At 42.5% G+C, this 18,873-nt stretch overlaps 1 protein-coding gene across 8 annotated transcripts in view; it reads left to right on the top strand.

The window, feature by feature from the left end:
* Nucleotides 1-13,757, top strand: part of CTNND1 (catenin delta 1) — a 48,296-nt gene extending 34,539 nt beyond the window's left edge. For 5 of the 8 annotated variants that reach the window (XM_081798063.1, XM_081798061.1, XM_031018246.2 and 2 more), the window contains 14 exons: nucleotides 886-1,069; nucleotides 2,079-2,196; nucleotides 2,678-2,831; nucleotides 3,226-3,243; nucleotides 3,686-3,754; nucleotides 4,558-4,685; nucleotides 4,788-4,938; nucleotides 5,664-5,856; nucleotides 6,208-6,322; nucleotides 6,874-6,961; nucleotides 9,078-9,140; nucleotides 9,906-10,009; nucleotides 10,428-10,514; nucleotides 10,801-13,757. In XM_081798063.1, the coding sequence (XP_081654189.1) occupies nucleotides 886-1,069; nucleotides 2,079-2,196; nucleotides 2,678-2,831; nucleotides 3,226-3,243; nucleotides 3,686-3,754; nucleotides 4,558-4,685; nucleotides 4,788-4,938; nucleotides 5,664-5,856; nucleotides 6,208-6,322; nucleotides 6,874-6,961; nucleotides 9,078-9,140; nucleotides 9,906-10,009; nucleotides 10,428-10,514; nucleotides 10,801-10,812 (1,484 nt within the window). In that variant the 3' untranslated portion in view covers nucleotides 10,813-13,757. The remainder of the gene's footprint in view (nucleotides 1-885; nucleotides 1,070-2,078; nucleotides 2,197-2,677; nucleotides 2,832-3,225; nucleotides 3,244-3,685; nucleotides 3,755-4,557; nucleotides 4,686-4,787; nucleotides 4,939-5,663; nucleotides 5,857-6,207; nucleotides 6,323-6,873; nucleotides 6,962-9,077; nucleotides 9,141-9,905; nucleotides 10,010-10,427; nucleotides 10,515-10,800) is intronic. The other 3 variants (XM_081798062.1, XM_031018253.2, XM_031018248.2) reach the window with 3 other exon arrangements.
* Nucleotides 13,758-18,873: the final 5,116 nt, after the last annotated feature.

Here is an 18,873-nt window from a genome sequence, read left to right as displayed (position 1 = left end):
AAAAAAAAAAAATGTGTGAGAACTGGCAACAATAGATCTCTTTTGCTACCTGACAGTAGTTGGTCTGAACTGACTGGTATGCATGTTCTCCCATTTGCAATAATCCTGAACATACCCCATTATCTTTAGCCAACTACTGCCATATAGCATGTTGTCTCCCCAACACTGAAGCTGAGTGTCTTTTGCTATTTTTCTACACTCTTGTAATTTCTTTTAAATATCTGCTTGTCCTGACTCACCTGCCTGGCATGTGTAGACATTTGAGCTTGTGATCCTTGCTTTAGAAGAGTTGTTTTTCATATTGTGGGTTATGATCCATTAGTGTGTATTGAACACAATTTTGTGGATCCTAATCAGTATTTCAAGAGAAAGAAAGAACAAGAAGTGGGATAGATTATTAGTTCTCAATTAGGACTGATCTTGCCCACCAGGGGACATTTGCAATGTCTGGAGACAGTTTTGGTTGTCATAACTTGGCTTGGGCGGGAGGGAGTGCTACCGGCATCTAAGGAGTAAAGGCCATAGGTACTGCTCACCACCTAACAATGGACAGGTCAGCTTCCCACAACAAAGAACTATCTGGCCCAAGAGGTCAGTGGTACTGAGGTTGAGAAACTCTGGTGTAGATAACCCAGAGATCATTGCTTATATATAGTAAATACTGTTTTATGAAACTTTATTTCGTGATCTACATGTATGTATGAATATGTTGAGCCATAATGTGTATTTCTTATCATGGGTCACAAACAAAAGCTTGACTATCATTACAAGGTATGTGGTAATTGGGGAAGACTGAGAAATGATGGAATAAGGGATTCTCTTTGGCATTCTTCAGACATACTGTCTTGGGTGTTGGAGAGGTATCTGATGAGTTGTGTCTGCCAGGAACCCTGTGGAATCTCTCATCCCATGACTCAATCAAAATGGAGATTGTGGACCATGCACTGCATGCATTGACAGATGAAGTGATCATCCCACATTCTGGTTGGGAGCGGGAACCTAATGAAGATTGCAAGCCGCGCCATATTGAGTGGGAGTCAGTGCTCACCAACACAGCTGGCTGTCTTAGGTAACATAAGGGCTTCGAGAGTATGAAGATTGAATTTTTGAGGACTAACTTAAGTTTAAAAAAGAAATTCCTTTTTAATTCTTTGGCCCATCATTCAGCTTCCATTCCTATCCATATTGCATACTGTGACTCCAGCCTGTTCTACCTTTGTCACTGCTTGCTTGTGTGCCCCTACATTCGCTTTGTCAGTTTACTTGTTCCCCTGCACATCCTCACTTCTGTGCCTCTTTGAGTTTGTTCATTTAATTTTGTAAACATTTGTTCAATATCTACCACATGTAAGGCAGTTGTCTATTCCTGAGTTTGAGTGTGTCTGTGGCCCTGTCCTCAGTGACCTATATTTCAAGTAAAGCTGCAACAAATGCAACATAAAGAGTACAAGGTACGAGAAGGGTAATAGTGTTGGGGGAGATGTGTTCTTCGTTCAGACCACAGTGCCCTTGTCTCTCTCTCTTTTTTTTTTTTTTTTAAGATTTTAAGTAATCTTTACACCCAACGTGGGGCTCAGACTTAAAACCCCAAGATCAAGAGTTGCATGCTCTACTGAATGAGCCAGCTAGGCGCCCCTCCTTATTCATCTTTTGAGGCTAAACTCAAAAGTGCCTTTATTTCTTGAAAGTTTTCCTGATTTCTTCTTATATCCTATAAATGCTGCAATATATTTTTTCTCTCTTTGGGATATACCCCTGTGTGCTCTGCCCCATTCTTCATTTGTACTTCCATGCAAGAAATATCTATTTGATCTTGAAGTATTGATGTTGGTTTACCTTATTTAGCCCCTCCCTAGTCGTGTGTGTGTGTCACCCCCACCCCGGCCTTGTTACAAATGTCCTAAAAGCAGGAATTGTCTTACTCAGCTTTCTCTCAATTGCAGTACCTTGCTTATAATAAGTACTCACTAATTGTTATAGTAAAAAGAAAAGGTATGGAGGCGGCTTGTAGATGTTGAAGATATTAAGGGAGGATTTCTAAATCTGAGTCATCTCGAAGCCTCTCCCCTCCCCCTCAGGAATGTCAGCTCAGAGAGGAGTGAAGCTCGCCGGAAACTTCGGGAATGTGATGGTTTAGTGGATGCCCTCATTTTCATTGTTCAGGCTGAGATTGGGCAGAAGGATTCGGACAGCAAGGTGAGTTAATGGCTGAGTGAATTCCATTCACAGCAACCATGAAGGTACCTGTAGTGCAGACCTCATCATCTTAGACTTTCAAGTGACATTAGGTATCTGTACTAGCCTCGGCTCCCTAAAGTAGATGTTCACCTTAGAAGAAAACTGTTTTCTTTAGAATTTCCTTCACCTATATCATTTATTTTAAAGCTGGTTAGCTGTATTTCCAAGGTTATATATTTTCCTAAGTAGGAAAAAGCCAGGGTAATCCTCAGTTTTGTGCACATACCAAATGGTGGCAGAAACCTTCCATCAGCCTGAGGCTGCAAGGATTTTGAGAAGCTTGGTGCATTTAACAGGCTTTGTGAGTGATGATGGATGGGGCTATCTATGCTTTTAGGGATCAGTATTTTAATACTTGAATCATGGAAACCTGGAATTGTTGGGAAATCACGATAGGCATTCTCCTCATTCACCGAGCCCCTTATCTTGTGTTCCCAAGCTTGTGGAGAACTGTGTTTGCCTTCTTCGGAATTTGTCGTATCAAGTTCACCGGGAGATCCCACAGGCAGAGCGTTACCAAGAGGCACCTCCCAATGTTGCCAACAATACTGGGCCACATGCTGCCAGTTGCTTTGGGGCCAAGAAGGGCAAAGGTGAGTCTTGGTTCTCTGTTCCTTGCTCTTTAATGTAGGACGGGAAGGGGAAGGAACACTTTTAGCTTTAGGTACAAAATGCTTGCTGAGCAGTATGTGAGTCTGCCTAGTCAAGGATGTCTCCCTGCTCTGCAGCTGCTTCCCTTTGTCGTGTGCTTCATTCAAGGTGGTGATAATGGTTGGTGGTGGTGGTACGCTATCAGTTTGGGGGCAGCGAAGGACAAGAACTCAACTAATCTGGGGCCTTCTCCCCCATTCCTCCTTTGTGTTTCCTGTATTTCTCTTTTCCTCTCTGCTTTCCTACTTATTTGCCCATGGTCCTGTTGACATCGCTCTCCTGCATTTTTCTTCCTTCCTTCCTTTCTGCTTTCCACCTTGGGTGACGCACTGGAAGATGAGTGGTTCTCCAGAGGTGAGTGGAATCTTTTAAGGCGCTTCCCTACTTCTAATTTGCATGCTTTGGTTTTAGCTTCCCTAGTATTTCCTAACCCTTCCCTATGGATGCATGTAGGAAAATTCAGTTGAGGAAGTTCAGCTCTTTGGAGCCAATGGCTCATGGCATGCTATTCCTGGGCAGCAATTCCAGTTACCAGAACTCAGGACAACAGAAACAACGGTGCTTATCCTCATCTTACCTGTCTGCTGCCTGTTTTCTGTCCTTGTTTCTGCGCAGCCCCCTGCTGGGACGGGGGAGGGGAGCTTGGTTTTTTGGTTTTTTCTTTTTGGTGGTTTTTTCCCCCCTCTTGATGCATCTCTGATCCAAAAAGATTTTGACTGAAGAATAAAAAATGTACCAAGTGGACTCTTCCTTTCTCAAACTTTTTACCCCTTTCTCCTTTTTTTAATTTCCAAAGGGAAAAAACCCACAGAGGATCCAGCAAACGATACAGTGGATTTTCCTAAAAGAACTAGTCCAGCTCGAGGTAAGTTATCTTTTTCCTTGTAGTCTCCAGGAATCTCGTACACATAGTCCATAGATGAGTGTCAGGTAGTGTTAGTGCAGTATGATCACTGTTCTCTTTCCTCCAACTCTGGATGTGGAGTGATGGTGAAGCATTGGGAAACTGGTATAGCAGGTCGGCTTGTTTTGGCAACTTTTCAGATTATTGGAGGATGGGTAAGGTCCTGATGACAGGCTAGGCCAGAAACGTAGGTGCCCTAAGTAACTGCTACAGTTCTTAGGACTCAATCGTTACCTGTTATAAGAAGTCTCTTTCTCACAGTTTGGGTGTTTATCAGTACAGTGGGTTTAAAATTCATAGCTCTTCATGGGTATGAAAACCTTACGTGTTGTTAAATCTAGGATAGGCCCTTTTACTTAGTCGTAGTAAAGGTGGGCAGAATGACTCAGTTAAGTTAGAAACCATTCATTTGAGATGAGGAATCTGTAACCCTGAGTGCTATCAGTGGGCAGATGAATTCCCCTGAGTGCCAAGGCCAAAGTAAACTGCAAGAGAAGAGGCAAGGTAGAAGGAGAGAGGTGGAGTTGCATATGACGAGTTGATGTCTGTTCTTCTCTTAGCGTGGATGAATTATTCTTAAGAAGGCATGGACTCAAGCCTCTGAGTTGGCTGTTGGGTGGGTGGGAGAGTCTATAGGGAGCCTAATGGTATAGGAGCATAAATCCGTCAATCCAGAGTACTGAATCTGGACTTCAACCAGCCAGAGCCTGGCGTGTTGTATGTACTAACTAACCTCCTCTGTTTTCCTGCCCTTTCTTGTGTAGGCTATGAGCTTTTATTTCAGCCAGAGGTGGTTCGGATATACATCTCACTCCTCAAGGAGAGCAAGACTCCTGCCATCCTAGAAGCCTCAGCTGGAGCTATCCAGAACTTGTGTGCTGGGCGCTGGACGGTGAGTACCTTTTAGAAAATGGATTCAGAGGTGAGAGAACTCAGCTAACTAGTTTGCTGCCATTTGTAATCTGTTCCACCTCTTTCCATGTGTTACTTCTAGTATGGTCGATACATTCGCTCTGCTCTGCGTCAAGAGAAGGCTCTTTCTGCCATCGCTGACCTCCTGACCAATGAACATGAGCGGGTAGTGAAAGCTGCATCTGGAGCACTGAGAAATCTGGCCGTGGATGCTCGCAACAAAGAACTCATTGGTAAGGAGTTGGATGTGAACCATTAGTTCAGCATCTAATACAGAGCCTTCCATCTGGCTGATGCTATTTAGTTTATTACTGAAATGACAGAGGAGGGATCCCAGCTAGCCCTCTGTAGTTTGCAACTCCGAGGGTTCTAGTTTAATCGTTCTTAGAAAGACAAGAAGTGATGACTCTTCAAAAACAGAACACAACAGCTTTCTTTATTAAGCATATTCTTTGTTAGTAGGCATTGTTAATACTTCCGCATGTTCTCATTGATCATGACCGCTTTACAGAGGTCCAGTTTTTTTATAGAATAAGGAAACCCCAGGGGTCAGGGAAGTTATGTAATTTGCCCGGATTTAATACAGGTGGGCTGTGGCAGAGCCCAGTTTTTTGTTAAATTCATAATGACTATTTTATTGAACTATTACAATTTAAATATGTATGCTGTTTTCATTAGACTATCTGAAAAGACTAGCATATTTGATATAAAGTATTCACGTTGTTTCAGTGTGGCTAGAGGGGAGAATAAAGAAAGGAATAAGAAGAACCATAAATTCAGGGCTATTCCAGGTCCTTTGCTCTTCTGGTATGATAATCCTGTAGCAGAAGGAAGTTGATTCCTGTGGACAGTACCTGCATTTTCTGTGATCGGTGTAGTTTAAGTCTTACTTTAGGCTCCTCATAGCCAGACTTGGCTTGTTCTCCCTGCACACATTCCTTTCGTCTTAATGCTATAGGTAAACATGCTATTCCCAACTTGGTAAAGAATCTGCCAGGAGGGCAGCAGAGCTCTTCCCAGAATTTCTCTGAGGACACCGTCGTCTCTCTCTTGAACACCATCAACGAGGTTATTGCTGAGAACTTGGAGGCTGCCAAAAAGCTTCGAGAGACACAGGGCATTGAGAAGCTGGTGTTGATCAACAAATCAGGGTGAGTTTAATGCTTAAAATGACAACTGGGAGAGTTTGAGTGTGAGAGGGAGCTGCTAGGAAGGAGTTCTCCCCTTTTGCTCTCTAAGGTTATTTTCCCTTATTTACATGTGAAGGTGTGAAGAGATATTGCTCTGTTTTTTGTCTTAATGTTGAGCTATCCATTGATAACCTGCTTGTCCATCAAACTTCTTTGTGTGTCACTGTTGGGGACAGAATACAGAACTTGGTGAATGCTTGATCTTGCCCATTTTGGCATTTCTGTTGTTACACTGTATTAGAGAGTACAGGTTCTCAGCTTCTTCCCTGGTCTTAACGTCCAAATTCCATCTGGTATTACTTTCCTCCAAAGGAACCGATCAGAAAAAGAAGTCCGAGCAGCAGCACTTGTATTACAGACAATCTGGGGCTATAAGGAACTACGGAAGCCACTGGAAAAAGAAGGATGGAAGAAATCAGACTTCCAGGTAGAGCAGCTCTGGGGCCTGAGGCGTGTACCTTTTTGCCCTGGGTCTCATGTACCCCTCTGTCTTTGGTTTCTTCTGCTTCACTGTCACATTGAGTCCTACTTTATCCCAAGTCTGTTAGGAAATCATTTGGCTTACTCCTCCTCCCCAAAAGAGTGGTGCCTATGCTTTGTTTGCTGCCCGAACAGCTGTGGGCTTCCTCTGCGTCACAGCATGCTGTCAGTGCTGGTCGTGACGAAGGAAGATGGCCTTTTTGACTTTTCCCCCAAATCTGCCATAGCCCTTTGAAGGAATTTGCCGGAGACTGTGTCACCTTCTGATAGCATGAGTGTTTGGTACCTCTGTTGCCTCCTGAACACCATCGGGAACATAAATAGAAGTTGTAACATCCTTGTTTGTTTCACTCTGTAGGTATTTATTTAACCCATATGAGTCATCTTTCGGTAAGAGTTGTATTTGAGAATAGGGACCTCAGTCTGTGCCCACTGGGGAATAAGATGTGGGTGAATTCAGTATTCTGAGACATGGTTGCATTTTATGTTTGCCTCCAGGTGAATCTAAACAATGCTTCTCGAAGCCAGAGCAGTCATTCATATGATGACAGCACTCTCCCTCTCATTGACCGGAACCAGAAAACAGGTGCAGTATCCAGGGGCATACCCCTCTGCTTTTATTCCACCACTGCTGTTCTCTAGTGGACGGACTACCTAAGGAATAGAATATATATATGTATTACTGAATGAGCTAGTCTTTTGGTAGAGGGTAATAATACTTCACCTGGGGATTGTACCACAGAAGCTGGTAGAGCTGAGTGTTAGAAAATGAAACAGAAGCGGCAGGAGCCTGGGTGGGATCCTCTGTCCTTGCTTGCAGACTTACAGTGACAGGACAGTGAACCTAGTCTTGCCGTATTCTCTCTTTGAGAGAGAACGGACATCTGTCACTGTACAAATGTAAGGTGTACAACACAATGATTTGATATATGTATATATCACCTAATGATGATTTTTTGCTTTTTAAATTCCCATAAGTAATATATGGGCTGTTGAAAAATTGGAAACTACAGACAACCAGAAAAATAACAACAAAACCACTTACTTCTATTACCCAGAGATAACCGCTGCTCTTTGTGGTTTTATCTTTTACACATTTTTGCTATGTGAGCAAATACGTTTTTTTCCCAAAAGACGAGTTACATATTTTGTTTTATGAAATGTTTTCTTTTTCATGGAAGTGGATATTGTAACCCTTACTGTCTTGACGACACTTGGCTTTTGCCTCAGGCAGGGCTCTTGAAATGTGTGAGGATCCCCGTGTCTGTCGGCATTTGTGCCGATTCTGCAAAAGCCTGGGTGGTGCACGCTGGCGGTGATGCCAGGCCAAACCAGTCCTCGCGGTCTTTATTACCATGGACTCACAACTTGAAAGAAGAGCCAGTTTCACTTAAGAGTGTCGTTGATGGAGCTGTAAAAATTAATTTTACTGTTTCTAACCTTGAGTATGCATCTTCTCGAAAGATCCTGTGCTGCATACCAAGCATGATGGTTGACGTGAGGAAAAGCAGCGGTGCTATAGTTGGAGTTTCTAAGTGGACTGGCCACTCTTTTTATTAGGAAATGCCATTTTTCCTTGGAAAAAAAAGACCCAACTACAGCTATTTAGACTTGGATATTTGCTAGATATTTTCTCAGAAATAAATGCAGTGAGCTTCTCACTTGGAGGAAAAATAAGGGACTGTACTTGCTGCCTGAATTTTCAAGTGAAAATGGTAACTTTGGCAAACTTGTACCTGCCATTATGAGCCTGGGAACACCCCAATACTGAAAAGACTTTTTAATGAAATCAGTGATGATAGTAATAATGAATGCGATATTTTATTTTATTTTTTGATGTTGTATAATGAAATGTCTTAACATTTATAGAAGATCTGCATTACTCTATGAACCAGGTATTTTCCAAGTGACCAATGCATGATGTTTCAGAATGCTGCATGGGTAATTGACCCATTCAAAGTGCAAGACAGACCAGTGCATTTTAATTTCATGAAGTATGAAGAGATCATTCATTCGGACTCAGATACTATATTGTTGCTACCCTTAGAGGAACCGTACTTGTTGAGTGTTAGTATACTATCAAAGAATATCCACAGTTATCTGAAAAGATTGTTAAAATTCTCCTTTTTCCAATGTTTTATCTGTGGGAGGCTGGATTTTCTTCATATACTTCAACTAAAATTACATTACAACAGATTGAATGCAGAAGCAGGTATGAGAATCCAGCTATCTTCTTTTAAGCCACACTTTAAAGAGATGTGCAAAAATGTAAAAAAAAAACAAAACAAAACACCCTGCTTTTTAAAAACATTAAGTTTTATGTTAACATGGAATAAGTTTCTTGTTACTTTTAAGTGAAATAAATATTTAAAATTTCTCAGTTCAGTAAAATATTAAAACATACGACCTACACCAGTGAATACTTTTTTGGATCTTCATAATTTTTAAGACTGTAAAGGGGTCTGGAGGCCAAATAATTTGACAATTGATGGCTTAGAGTGAATGGTTTCTCATATTAGGAGTCCTTTAGAAAGGGATCTCTTTTAAGTCCCATGAGGGCTTTGTCTGTTGTCTGGCACATAGTGGGTGCTCAGTAAGAATGGATGAGAGGGAGGGAGGACCGACCAGAGAGCAATTTTTGTGATGAGTATAGAATTTGAAGAGTTGGTTTTTGACCCGGATAACTTTCTGACTCCATATAGATAAGAAACCTGATCGGGAAGAAATTCAGATGAGCAGTATGGGATCAAACACAAAATCATTAGGTAGGTGATGAATTCCTGCCTGAGGACATAGAGTAATATTTCACTGGGATGAGAACTGTCTGGCCTTGCAGTTTTTTTCTAGCACCTTCACCATTTACCATCCTGGGAGAGCATTCATTGGCTGGACATTTCCATTTGTAAGGATATGAGGAGATTAGTGAAACTTGATCCATCTACTTTCTTCCACATTCCCACATACTCAAAGGTTTAAAAAAAAAAAAATCTTCATTCCCCACCCACACCCCCACCTACTACAGAATCAAGTGGGGGTCCTTAAACTGTTAAAGCCTTCCACCTGCTGGCCTCAGGCTCCCTCTCCAACTTCCTTCCATGTACTCTGTTTCAGCCCCCCTGGTCTAATTTGCTATTTTGTCTCTTTATACTTTTTTGATTTTGCTCAGGTAATACCTCCTACTGGAATGCCCTTCCCCTTTGCTTTGCTAGATTTTCTTCAGCCCCAAAGGCTTAACTAAGTCGTGTCTCCTTTGTTAGGTCCTTCCTGACTGTTGGCAGCGCACCTCACTCTCTCTCCTTAATTCCACTACCGTTTATAGACAGCTTGCTTCTGTTTAGCTCCATTATCCTATGTCCTACAAGTTCTTTTTAAGTCTGGGACCTTAAGTCAAGGACCAGACCTTAATGCCTTGCTGGAACATTTGACAAAGTTTACTTCCCAACAGGGGTGCCTAATTCACACTTTTCTGCTTAATATATATTGTGTATATATACACCAGAGGGAATATCCTGTTGTACTTTTTTCACTAGATAACAACTATTCTACACTGAACGAGAGAGGGGACCACAACAGAACACTGGATCGATCCGGGGATCTAGGTGAAATGGAGCCATTGAAGGGAACACCTCTGATGGTAAATTCTCTTTTATATACTGTTGTCCTTCTAAGGCTAGTTCTGTTTTGAAACCTCCATGTTTTGTGAAATAGGAAAAAAAGTACCTAGTGAAAGACAGTATCCTTTCCTGGTAGGGATTTTCAGGTAAAGTAGGAGTTTTGACTCACGTTGGGATTTCTTGGGTCATAATTCTGCAGTGGTCAGGTTAAGGGAAGGAAGACGATAAATGTGTTGGTGATGTGACTAATGCTAATTGATCTGTTCTCATACATTACTCTCTTCTTCTCCCTGCCTTTTCTCGAATATCTTGCCCTTTTCTTACTAGTCTCTTGTTTTGTTTGAGTTGACCAATTGTGGGATTTTTCCTTAGTTCTGGCACAACTCACGAGGTTTCTATTTCCTTACTCTCATACTAACAAATTGCATGTGTTCACAGCAGGACGAGGGGCAGGAATCTCTGGAGGAAGAGTTGGATGTGTTGGTTTTGGATGATGAGGGGGACCAAGTGTCTAACCCCTCCATGGTATGTCCTCCAGCCACCCCCAAGATCGTCTTGAGGAAGGAGGCCCCTGTGTGCCAGCAGTTTGCCAATCATGCTGATCTGATCAGGCCAGAGACCCTAGTCTCAGCCACTTGGAGCTTGGGGGGTGCTGCTTCTGTGATTGTTGCCTCCTACGAGGCTGGGACATGCCCCTGGTGATCTGATTCTTCATTATGTGCTACTTTCCTCCCTCCAGATTTGCTCAACTGTCATTTGGTTCTCCTCATTCCCAACCCTATTAACATCTTTCTCTCTTTTTTCCCTACAGCAGAAGATTTAGCACCACTATCTCCGCTACATCTGAGCTTATAATATATGTACTTTTATTTTTTGGTGGTGAAATGGACTGATGATTTTTCCCTTTTATTCGCTGGACTATCGTGCCAACTGCCAGGCTGCCTCCTGCCCTTATAGCCCTAAGTGGCCGCCTTCTTTCCACCAACTCCTAACTTCTTCCAGTGAAGCTTAATTGTCCCTCCTCCCTCCTCCAGATCCCCTACAGTTGCTCCCAAGAAGCCTGGCTCAGTTATATGCATATCTCGAGAAACTGCTGCAGATTAGCTCTTTTTACCAGTTCTCCCTGGAACTCTTGGCCTTGTATGGAGGGGGGGGGAGCGAGTGGGAGTCCTCACTGGAAGCCATGGGAAGAATTGGAAGTTACATGCTGCATATGCAGTATCCAGCACTCTGATACAAACTGATGATTCTTAATCAAGATTTTTTTTTTCCTGGTGGGGAAGGGACTTTTATTTTTTTGGAGAATGGGAAGTGTGAGCTCTTCCCTTATCCCTGATGACTGTTTTTGAATCAAAGAAGGCTGGCAACATTGGCACATTCCACCTGGCAAGGGCCCTTGAGTAAGTGAAGTTCTCCTAGAACTGAGATTAAGAAACCTTGCTCTCCTCATCTCCAGGGCAGGGACCATCACGGACCTACAGACTCCATCTCTTCTCCAAGCCTCATGCCAACCCTGGGCTGCTGCCGTTGCCCCTTACTGAGGCTGTCCTTAATCTTCCTCTCCCATCCTGTGATAATGTCTGCTGACTTGGCCTGGCCATTTGCAAGAGGCTGTAGAAAGAGGAGAATGTATCAAGGAAGACTTTCTGGGTGAGAAGGAGCAGAAAGATGTCTTCTGGGGAGGAGAAGAACCTCTAGGAGGAGCTAGTAGGAATGTACATGAATCAGTTAGTCTGAAACTGGCAGGAAGCTTTGAAGCTGGCTTCCCACCCCCCCCCCCCATGTCTCCTTTTCCTACCCTCATAGCCCTGCCCTCCCCTGCCTCTTCCCTGGATTGGTTGGCTGACAAACGGACTTGATGTACATACTCCTGCCCCTTTTACCCTTAAAAGGTGGGGATCGCCCCTGGTTTTGCCTCTTCTTTGTGCCTTTGGCCTGGGGTGCATCTCCTCCTTCCCTTCCATGTGCCTTTCTTTGCCTCTGCGGTCTCATTTTCATGATTTTGCAAATTATATTTTGTTGCTTTCTTGGCCCTAAATAGCAGAAAGGAGAGGTGACCTAGAGAGCCTCAGATTCTCCTTTCGGAATTGGTAGAGCCTCTGATTTCAGCCATTCAGCTTTTGCTCGATAGTATATGGTCGGGATTTTGCAAAGATCCTGTTCTGATGAATCTCAAAATGTGGGAGGAGTGAGTGGTGCGGCTCTTTCTCCTTAGCTGCCCAGAATTTACTGTCATCTCTGAAGTGGCTGGAGGGAAGTCACTTCTGTGCCCTCCCTCCCTGCCTCCCCCACCCTCCCACCCCAGTACCACCTCCTCCTTTCAGTTTACTGTTTATTAGTGGGTTGGGCTAGAGGAATCAGCTGCTATGCTGGTTGGGGGTTTTTTTTGTTTTGTTTTTTTTTTAACCCTTCTCCATTTTTGCCTTTTACTCCTCCCCTTAATCTAAAAGCTCTGTTCAATGCAACTGGAAATCTTTATCCTTCTCTCCCCACCTCCCCTTATATATCGAGGCTATGGGGTAGGAGAAAAGTGCACAACCCACCACCCCCCCTTCCCTTCCTCTATGCATTAGAATCCCTTATTTACCCTTTTTCCCCCTCCAATTTCTTCCCACTCCTTTTCTGGCAAAAAGGAGCCTCTCCCCCTCTTTGACCCTAAGAACATACTGCACAGGGGAAATTGCCCCCATCTGGACCTGGCTCCACTCTTGGTTTCTCTTGTCCTCTTCTGCTCTTTTCCTGGTGCTTTTTTTCTCGGTGGGGTGTGGGTAATAGAACAGCCATGGGCTTTTGGGGACCTTTAACTATTTTTTTCTTTTTTGTTTATAAAAACACTAAACATTCAATTCCAGAGAACCAAAAATCCCACCTCCCCACCGAACACTACTAAGGGGCATGTCTTCTGCTCCATACCTTTCCTGTTTTTCTTTCTCTCTTGTTAATGCTTTTAAAAACAAATGAGTTTTTTATATAAATAAAGTTTTTAAAGTGTGTATGTGGGGGGTCTGTGTCATTTCTTCACTTTAAGCTGTATCTCATCTCTCCTTTTCATCTTGGTTACTTCCTTATGTGTATCTGTGTCCTTCTTCTCTCCAGAGCAGCCAGAAGGGGGTTGTACCAGGATGGATTTATTGTGAGCTCAGTCCCAACTCTTACCAAGGAACGTTCTTTTTAATTACATGTGAAACGTTTTTCCTCTTAAGATTGTTAAAAATTAAATATGGCTAAGTAGAGCACAGGAAACTTACTGCTAACTTAGAGATAGGAAACTGAAGTATAAGGAATTAATGACTTTCTTAGTCACTGGAATTCTTTTTGCAACATTTGATAAAATGAATGTTGAATAAAGCCCATTGCAATACATGGCCCTCCTGAACATTCAACATTTATGACTAGAAGGTTAGAAGCTACCAACTCCAGCTGCCCTCCTATAATAAGAAAATGTGTAATTAAAAGGCTCATGTACATAAGTACTGAATACTGGGCCAAAATGTTGCTTTTCAGGCTATCCGTAATCCTTCAGTAAGAAGACAAGGGACAGACCTATAGCTGCTGTTGTGTCCTACCAAATAACATGTGGATGGGTAGCAAACACTTGTTGGGTTGCTAGGGATTGTCTTGACTGCAGAGGCCAAGGATTAAGACCTGTGGAAAGAGACTTATTTTTCTGGGGCCCCTATTTCCTGTTATATAATTAAAAAACTCGAGAATTTATGTAAAATGTTTGCTGTATGCCCAATCTTTAGATTAAAAATCTATAGCTTCTGATGATGGTCATGTCTCAATTTTGTTTGAACTAGGTCTTGGGTATGAAAACTTTCTTGGGCTAGTGAGAAAATCTAAGCACTGTAGCTGGTCTCTTTTAAAGCTTTTGTCTAACAGTTGTAGTTTCAGACTAGAAGGATGAATCACAGCGCCAAAAAGCTATCAGAGTTTGCTTTCCAAAGAGGTTTGGTAGCTTCACTTGAGATGGTTTTCTAGCTCTGTGGAAAAACCGGGCTACTGGTGAATAGTCTTTATTTCTGTTATATTTATTATCCATTGATAATGAGCTATAAACAAATCTTACTCTTCTCCCCCCTCCCTGGGTTGGTCCATTTGTTTCATCTCATTAAATAAACATTTACTGAGCATCTTCCATGTGCTAGGTGTTGTGGATGTTAGGGTTAGAGAATGAAACAGATGGACACTTTCTCTTTACAATCCGTGAGAATCCCATGTGGTTAAGATCTGTGGTTTTTAATTTTTTTAAGCTCTAACCCAACATGGGGCTTAAACTTAACGACTCCAAGATCAAGAGTCACTTGCTCCACCAACTGAGCCAGCCAGGTGCCCTGATTTGTGGTCTTTTAAAAAACATTTCTCCTCTCTGCCCCTACCTAAAATAAGGTGTTAAACAGAATGATCTGTAAATCCCCTATATCTCTTAAGTGTCCTGACACTAATTTAGAAATGCTTTTGAAGCCTATTGGTATCTCCTGCTAAGACCAACTTTAGGAATCCTGTGGATTTTGTCAAGATTTGCTGGTGTACTCCTTGATCCTTTAGAGCCTGAGTTGTTTTCTGGGAGTGGTTATAGATGATGCTCCACCACTCTTCTATCTTAGTGAGGCCTTTTTTTTTTTTTTAAACATGTTTGTGAAATAGCTCTAATGGGTCCTTCTGTGACATGCTTTCTGGCAGCTCAAAGCTATGACCTCACTTGGCCACTTGTTCTTTCTTGCTGAACTTAAAGTACTTTGTTACACAGTGGAAATATCTCCCCCAGGAAGAACTAAGGACTAACCAGCCTTTCTAGATCATTATTTCTCAATTTTGTCTTTTTATCTGAAGTATAGGATAGTGGAGATTCATCTTGGTATTTCCATGGATAAACTTAACAGACCAACTAGACCTCACCTTCTGGATCTGAACAAGTGCACAAGAATTACCTGGGAAGCTTGAAAAATGCAGATCCCTGTGTTCGATTTCCAAAAACTGAATAAAAGCGACTCAGGAATCTGAAATCTTGATAAGTCATCTAGGTTATTCTGATGCCTGTGGTCAGTTAATTGCAACTTGAGACCCTGATCTGGTTAATGACTTGCTTAAGGTTCTGGCCTCAAACTGGAATCCGGGGTGACTGTCTCCAACTCCACTGGCACTATTACTAGTTCCGTGGTGGGTGTGATGATAATCATAGTAAGGGAGAATTCATAGAGAAAACTTCATTTCAAAGGAATGAATTGCTTATAGTCTCGAATTTGAGATAATAGTGATAGGCTGGTGTAAAGGTAGGAAAGACTTCTTAACAAATCGTGTCCTACAGATCATGTCTAAACATCGTGTCCTACAGATAATGTCTAGGCTGCTGAGAGGTGAGGCTAGTCCTTGATAGGGGGCCCGGTAATGCAGAGAGAATCTTCTGGAGCTGCTGACTTTGACGAGTGTGTCACTTTTGGCTACAAAGGGTACCTGGACTGGGGAGCATGAATATCCAAAGACAGAGCATGTGGCCCCATTGGCCAAAGCCAAGTAGGTGTGTTTGGAAACTAAAATCACTCCTGAAAGACAGGCTACCTTAAGAAAGCAGGAAAAAAAAGTAAGAAAAGACGTTGTAGGAGGGGATTTCTTTTACACATCACCTATGACTTCCAACTTTCCTGTTGTCTGACAGTCGAAGCGTTAGTTATTCAGCTGACCCACCTGGAAGTTAGAGGCAGGCATGGATGAGAGAAAGCTGGAGAAAGTGAGGTAGGGAAAGCATGAAAATAATCATTTTGGTCTGTCTGCATTATCATAATCCTGACTTAGTTTTTCTCCTCTTCATGTGGACTGAAGTGACCAGGACCAGCTATCCACAAGTGGACTGTCAAGAGGTTTAAACTTGTTAGTATACATTGTAAGAGCCATAAACATTATTGTAAGCATGGTGTTTTATTTTTAGCTGAGGAAAAAGTGCTGCATTTGTCTCTATATACATCTCTGTTGAAAAGGACAGGCTCTTCCAGTGAGGATGTAGAAGGGAATACTATCTTGCTGTCTTTCCTCAGATACTCTAGTGTTAATGGGCACAGTCTGAATGCCCTAAGGTGGTTGTGCCTGAGGAAAAGTATGGGTTATCTGTGGTGAAGTTGTGCGAGCCACCTACTCTGCTCTTGTCTTCCCGCCTTTTTTCCCCCACATTTAAGGCAAGGCAAGGCAAGGTTAGCATTGGTGTTTTGTGAACTTTGGATTCTGGGGCTTTTTATAACCTGCTCTTGTCAGAAGCAAGGGTGGGCGGAGTGTAGTGCATATAGCTGGGACTAGCTCAGGCTTCTGTTGGCATTTGGTGGATTAGATAATCTGAAATGTCATTTCAGCAGAAACAAGCAAGATGCTGGGTAAATGTATTTATAAATAATACTTATGAACACATTGATGAACAAGCATAAAAATAAGGAATCTATGAATCTTCAAAATGAAATGAACTGGAATCCTAAGAAGTAAGCAATTGCCAAAAGCTAACTTTTACCCAGAGTTTTTGCAAAACTCAGCAGACTTTAAGCATCTATTTTAGTGACTATACAGGGTATGGGAAACAGGAAATGAGTTTTGCAGGTGACTCCAGGTAAAGCTGGAATACCCTCAGTGTCAGGGTAAACAAGAACTGTATAGAAGGGAGCAGCAAGGAATGTACTTGTCTCAACCATGGTGCTAGGTGGGAGGAAAAAGATGTACAGTATCTTCCCTGAGAATTCATAACCACAAGATGGCCCTCTCTGGGTTTTCAGTACAAATTTTTGTGCACTGCCTGTGTGGTCCAAAAAAATTGTAAGTGGGGAATTTAAAGTGGCACTTAGTTGGTCATGCCTCCAGGTGATTTCCAGAAGCAAATCCAATCCCTGTAATGCTTTAGTTCCATAGAGATACTCCTAAGGCAAATGAGCAGTCCTGCTCCAAAATGGTGATGCACAAAGAAATAAGGCCCGATGAGTGAAAAGGGTGGACAGAAAGAAACAGAAGCTGATCCTTAAATACTTCAGATGTTGGCATTGTCACACAGATTGTAATGAAATACCATTTGATTATAAAGTTTGAAAATAAGAGAGGACAACAATCCAGATTTGAAAAAAGTCGTTTCCAATTAGGAAAAAGACAAAGTTGAACTAAAAACTTAGATGAAATACGTTGGAGAAGTTGAAGGGCTACTAGTGAAATGGAATATAGTTCTCAACAAATTATCCAGAATGAACTACACATAAGAAAGAAGAAGGAAGAAGGGAAAATAGCAATGATGTTGAGGTTGGGACAAGAGAATAAGATTTAATGCACATTATCTGAAGCTTCAGGAGGAAATTATAGGGGGAAGAGGCAATATCCAAAGACAGGATGGCTGATTATTCAGATTTGGTGAAAGGCACCAGACCTCAGATTTAGGAATCCCAATGAATTCCAGGCAAGACAAAAAAAAGCAATTCATTTCTAGAGACAGGGTGAAATGCAGAAGACTTAGAATCTTGAGCAGCTAGAGGGAAAACTAACTGTAGAAAATAGCCCGATGGGTAACTTCTCAGTGTCAACAATGAAAGCCAGAAACCTGGAATTTTACCATTCATCCTGTTGAGAACAAAACTGTTATCATGGAAAATGACACTTGGGGGCTAAACTAAGAACATTTTCGGACAAAGGCAGGGTTTGCCTCTCAGAAAAGGTAAAATCTACAGGATGTTTTTGAGGCAGAAGGAAAATGATCTCAAATGGCAAACCAGATTCAAGAAAGGACACTAAACAAAGACTGGTAAATGTTGGTAAAAGTAAGAAAGCATTAACTTAGAGCAGTATGTAATTTGTGAGGGGGGATATGGACTGGAATGAAAATACTGGACAATAGCATGTCAGTTGGGGTGATGACAACACTAATTTTCATGTTCTTACATTCAGGGGGAAAGATAGTAAGACTTGTGTGGAACTGTGCATATTAGCTAAATAGCTGAAGAATAGACAAAACATGTCAATTCCAAACCATTCTTAGGATGTAAAGAGCCTACCTCTGTTTCACAGCCCTGGGGCATATAGTGTGTGGTCAACAAAGTAGATGTGTGTAGGGAAAGAGTAGTGAGTGAAGTGTAAGAAGGGGAAAAGAGAATAGGTTCAAGCAATTTCCATTAAAGTGACGTTAAAATTTAAATGAAGATTATTTGCTGGCTGGTATGTGAGTTGGTCAGTCTGACCTAAAGACAGAAGGTCAAGACAGAATATTTTCATATTTTGTTGACTTAGTTGCTGATCCCTTGTGTACAAAGTCTTATTTGCCTGAGTGGCCTCACCCTATCCTAATAGGGCTTGACTCAGAGTAGGGCTAGGCTAAGGCTGGAGGCTGCCTCTCTGACATGAGGGAGATGTACCTTTTGGTGGGTACTGCCGGTTCTAGGTTAGAAAAGGTCAAGGGGGAGCACTGGACTCTTTTTTTTTTTTAAGATTTTATTTATTTGACAGAGAGACACAGCGAGAGAGGGAACACAAGCAGGGGGAGTGGGAGAGGGAGAAGCAGGCTTCCCACCGAGCAGGGAGCCCAATGTGGGGCTCGATCCCAGGACTCTGGGATCATGACCTGAGCTGAAGGCAGACGCTTAACGACTGAGCCACCCAGGCGCCCCCCCCATCTTTTTTTCATTAGCACGAGTGGGTTGGGAGGATCAGAGGGAGAGGGAGAAGCAGACTCCCCACCGAGCAGGGAGCCTGATGCAGGACTCGATCCCAGGATCCTGAGAGCATGACCTGAGCCCAAGGCAGACGCTTAACCGACTAAGCCACCCAAGTGCCCTGCACTGGGCTCTTCTAGCCTCATCTCTGGGTCTTAGATCATTTCCTGGGCTCTAAGAGGGGTGTAGGACTCGGGGGTGTTGGTTCAAATTTTGGGTTG

Source organism: Leptonychotes weddellii, chromosome 11 (genome assembly GCF_054177405.1).
Source record: "Leptonychotes weddellii isolate Sample4059 chromosome 11, ASM5417740v2, whole genome shotgun sequence".
Lineage (NCBI taxonomy): Eukaryota > Metazoa > Chordata > Mammalia > Carnivora > Phocidae > Leptonychotes > Leptonychotes weddellii.
This window is presented reverse-complemented; position numbering and strand designations above follow the sequence as displayed.